We start from the raw sequence: 3,517 nt of genomic DNA, 5'->3' as shown, positions 1-3,517 counted from the left end.
CACGGCGGGCTCTCGCTGCCAGGCTGCAACCAATCATCCACGATGGCTCCGCGCTCCGCGCCAGGCCGAGGAGGAGCCTGCTAGGAAGGCGCGTGGTCTGGCTGCGGGTGGACAGGGCATGGATGAAGCCCCAGAGAGGCAGACCCGGGCCGGCCGGTCGCCTGTGGGCTGGCCGCTTAGTGAAGTGAAACATCATCCTTCTCTGTTAATGCTATAATTTTATTTCAAAGAAAACAGAACAAAACAACCTTTGCCTTTGAGGGAAGGGCTTATTTTACAGTTTTCAAAAAGGAAGAAGAGCAATAGCATCAAGAAACAAATGAGTGGTACCTAAACTTGCATCCGGTGGCTGAAGTGCAGGCCGCAGCGGCTGGGCACCAGGCGGCGGGTGGGATGGGGGGGCAGGCGGGGGCTGCAGGGCACCGTTCTTGTTTGTTACTGTTTAATGTCAGCCTTTAAGGCTGACACAACCACAGATAAACTGCAAAAATGATAGTGATATGAATAAACATTTGTTATAAAAAGCAAAGTAGTGATAAAATGATACTTTTCAGAGCGTACATTTCATGTGTAGTCTTGACAGAACTAAATCAAAATGAGAATCACTAGGCATTCTGAACCAAGGTATACTTTAACCCAATATAAACTTCGAGGTTTTTCTTAACAGTAGGTGTAGGATTTCTGGTATGCAGAATTTGACCAGAGCAACTGGTATACCTAAACATGTGTGAAGAGAGGACAGGTATACACGGGTGCACTCACCGCTTCCTCGGGCCTGGGGTCACCTTCACCCTAAACTTGTTTTTTAAAGAAGGGAGGAACGGGAGCAGGGAGGGAGCCCGGGCGCACACCCCTCGCTCGGTGCTTGTGCAGCTCCAGATGTCGACAGCTGCCCGCTGTCCATGTTCCTCACCCCCGCCTTCTGCTGCACTGTGGGGGAGCGGGGGCGCCCCCAGCCTGGGACCGCCCTGCCGCACGTCCTCCCGGCGGACACGCCACTCCTGGCCCCGCTCTGCGTCCTCCGCGCCGGGTGGGTCTCGCTGCGCCTGCCCGCCCGCCCGCCCGCCGCAGCCCCGCAGGGAGGCGTGCCTCACGCGTCCCGGAGCTCGCCGCTCTCTCTTTGGCCCTGCACCACGGCGGCTGCTGTGGTGCGGTCCTGGGTGTAAATGACCATGCTGGCCAGCTGTCCTACCCCGCCAGGGGCCACGGCCTCGGCCTGCAGGATCTCCTGAGCACCAGCCTCCATGAGCGCGTGGGAGTACACGGCCTCGGGCTCCGGCCCGGCTGAGGGCAGCTCGGTCACGATGTAATGCGTCGTGCCCTCGGGAAAGCCGCTGCCGGCCTCGCCCACCATGGCCTGCACCAGCTCCTCGGTGACGATGATCTGGGAGATCTCGCCCTCCGACTCCACCAGGTCCACGCGCTCGGCGGGCAGCCGCAGGCCGTGGGGCTCAGCCTCCTGCATGATGAGCTGCGTGCCCTCGCCCGTCACCATGTGCACGGCGCCCTCCTCGTTCACCAGGACCTGCGTGACGCCGTCTTTGAGCAGCTGGCCGGCGGCGGCCGGGTCGCACACCGCTAGCTGCAGGACGCCCTGCACCATCCTCTTGAAGGCCACCTGGGCTCGCTCCTGGGAGGCCGTGATGGCCGTGGGCCGCGCGGCCTGGGCCAGCCCTTCCTGAGGGTCTGGGAACGGCTGGGTCTGCGGGGTCTCGGGGCTGGGCCTGGCGTCTTCCGGATGGGGCAGCTGGACCAGCACCTGCTTGGGGCCGGGCCTGCCCTTGTCCCTGCCCTGGACCTCGCCTAGCTCGCTGACCGCACACAGCAGGGCATCCAGGGCGGAGGCCGCCTCGGGCGGCGAGCCCGCGGCCTCGGACAGACTTAGAATCTCCTGCTTGGCCGCGGCCTCGCCGGGGCCCAGGGCCTCGTCCACGCCGTGACCCTCCACCGAGCCTCCCACGACCACCACCTGAGTGGCTCCGTCCAGCTGCTCTGGGAGGAGGGGCGCGGGGGCCGCGCCGCCCCCGGGGGTCCCGCTGGGGCTCGTGGCCACCACCTGGCCGTCCTCGGTGATGTGCACCACCCTGGCCACCTGGCCGGCCAGCGCCAGCGTCTGCAGCGTGGCCGCGGCCGTCTCCTCCACCGACGCGTCCAGCGCCAGCTCGCCGTCGTAGCCCTGGATGATGATGAGCTGCTGCAGCGGCTCCGCGGCCGGCGCCGGCCTCCGGCCGCCCCGCGCCTTCTCCCGCGCTGGGGACTCCTCGGCCAGCGCCGCGGCTGTGAACGGGCTGTCCGTTTCCACGAACGTGGCTCCTTGTCCCTTCAGGCGGCACTCGTAGGACTTGGACACGATGCCTACGGAGACAGGGACGGGAGAGGTGAGAAGAAGGCGCGGCAACCCCGCCTGCTGCAAGTGCGGGGAGGCCTGGCGCCTGCCACGCGCGTGCGCCTCACTCCGCAGGCTTACCAACAGCGAGCTGCCGACCCGCAGGAGGTGCTCCTCCGTGGGCCGAGGCGAGCCTGCTTTGTGAACAGGAGGAAGGAAAGCCCCGCGGCTCTGTGTCAAGAGCCGGTCACCAGCGTACAGGGCTGGAGGAGCTCAGCGCGACAAGTGTTTGCTGAGCACCTACCTCATGTTCGGCACCCAGCTACGGAAAAGGACAGCGTCAGGCACGGCGGCAGGTGCTCTGCCGGGGCCCGTGGCCACAGACGCAGACACCGGGCCCGTGGGGGTCTGGAGGCAGGCCGGGGGTGAGCTCTGGGAGCCCGGCCCTCGCAGAACAAGACCGATCCCCAGCTGGCCATGCCCACGGCAGTGGCCAGAGCACCTAGGGAAGAGTGGAGCTAGGCAGGAGGCTCGGGGCGTGGTGTTCAGGGTCAGGGACGACGGCCATGCAGGAGGAGGCCACGCCCACCCCAGCGCGGGGAGCAGGGCTCCTGGCCTGGATATCTGTGGTCATGGATCAGGTCTTCACCGGCTGCTCAGCACCACATGGGCCCGGGCTGGGGCGATGGCCGAGGAGAAGCCCAAAGCAGAAAAACCACAGCATCGCAACAGAGGACACCGGGGGCACACTACCTGCACGCACAGACACACCTTACCACACACACCACCTGTGAGCACAGACACGCCTTACCACACACACACCATCTGTGAGCAGACACGCCCTACCACACACACTACCTGTGAGCAGACACGCCGTACCACACACACACACCATCTGTGAGCACAGACACGCCCTACCACACACACACCATCTGTGAGCACAGACACGCCGTACCACACACACTACCTGTGAGCACAGACACGCCGTACTACACACACACACCATCTGTGAGCACAGACACGCCCTACCACACACACACCATCTGTGAGCAGACACGCCGTACCACACACACACCATCTGTGAGCAGACACGCCGTACCACACACACTACCTGTGAGCAGACACGCCGTACCACACACACACACCATCTGTGAGCACAGACACGCCCTACCACACACACACCATCTGTGA

General features: G+C 64.1%; 1 protein-coding gene across 1 annotated transcript in view; it reads right to left on the bottom strand.

Moving 5' to 3' along the window:
• Positions 1-1,031: 1,031 nt before the first annotated feature.
• Znf407 (zinc finger protein 407) overlaps positions 1,032-3,517 on the bottom strand; it is a 355,534-nt gene continuing 353,048 nt past the window's right edge. Inside the window, exon 8 of the mRNA XM_013026144.1 lies at positions 1,032-2,355. Within this exon, the coding sequence (XP_012881598.1) occupies positions 1,091-2,355 (1,265 nt within the window). The 3' untranslated portion in view covers positions 1,032-1,090. The remainder of the gene's footprint in view (positions 2,356-3,517) is intronic.

This window comes from Dipodomys ordii, unplaced genomic scaffold, assembly GCF_000151885.1.
Source record: "Dipodomys ordii isolate 6190 unplaced genomic scaffold, Dord_2.0 Scaffold91, whole genome shotgun sequence".
Lineage (NCBI taxonomy): Eukaryota > Metazoa > Chordata > Mammalia > Rodentia > Heteromyidae > Dipodomys > Dipodomys ordii.
The sequence above is the reverse complement of the archived record's forward strand: the minus strand, read 5'-3'. Positions and strand labels throughout refer to the sequence as shown.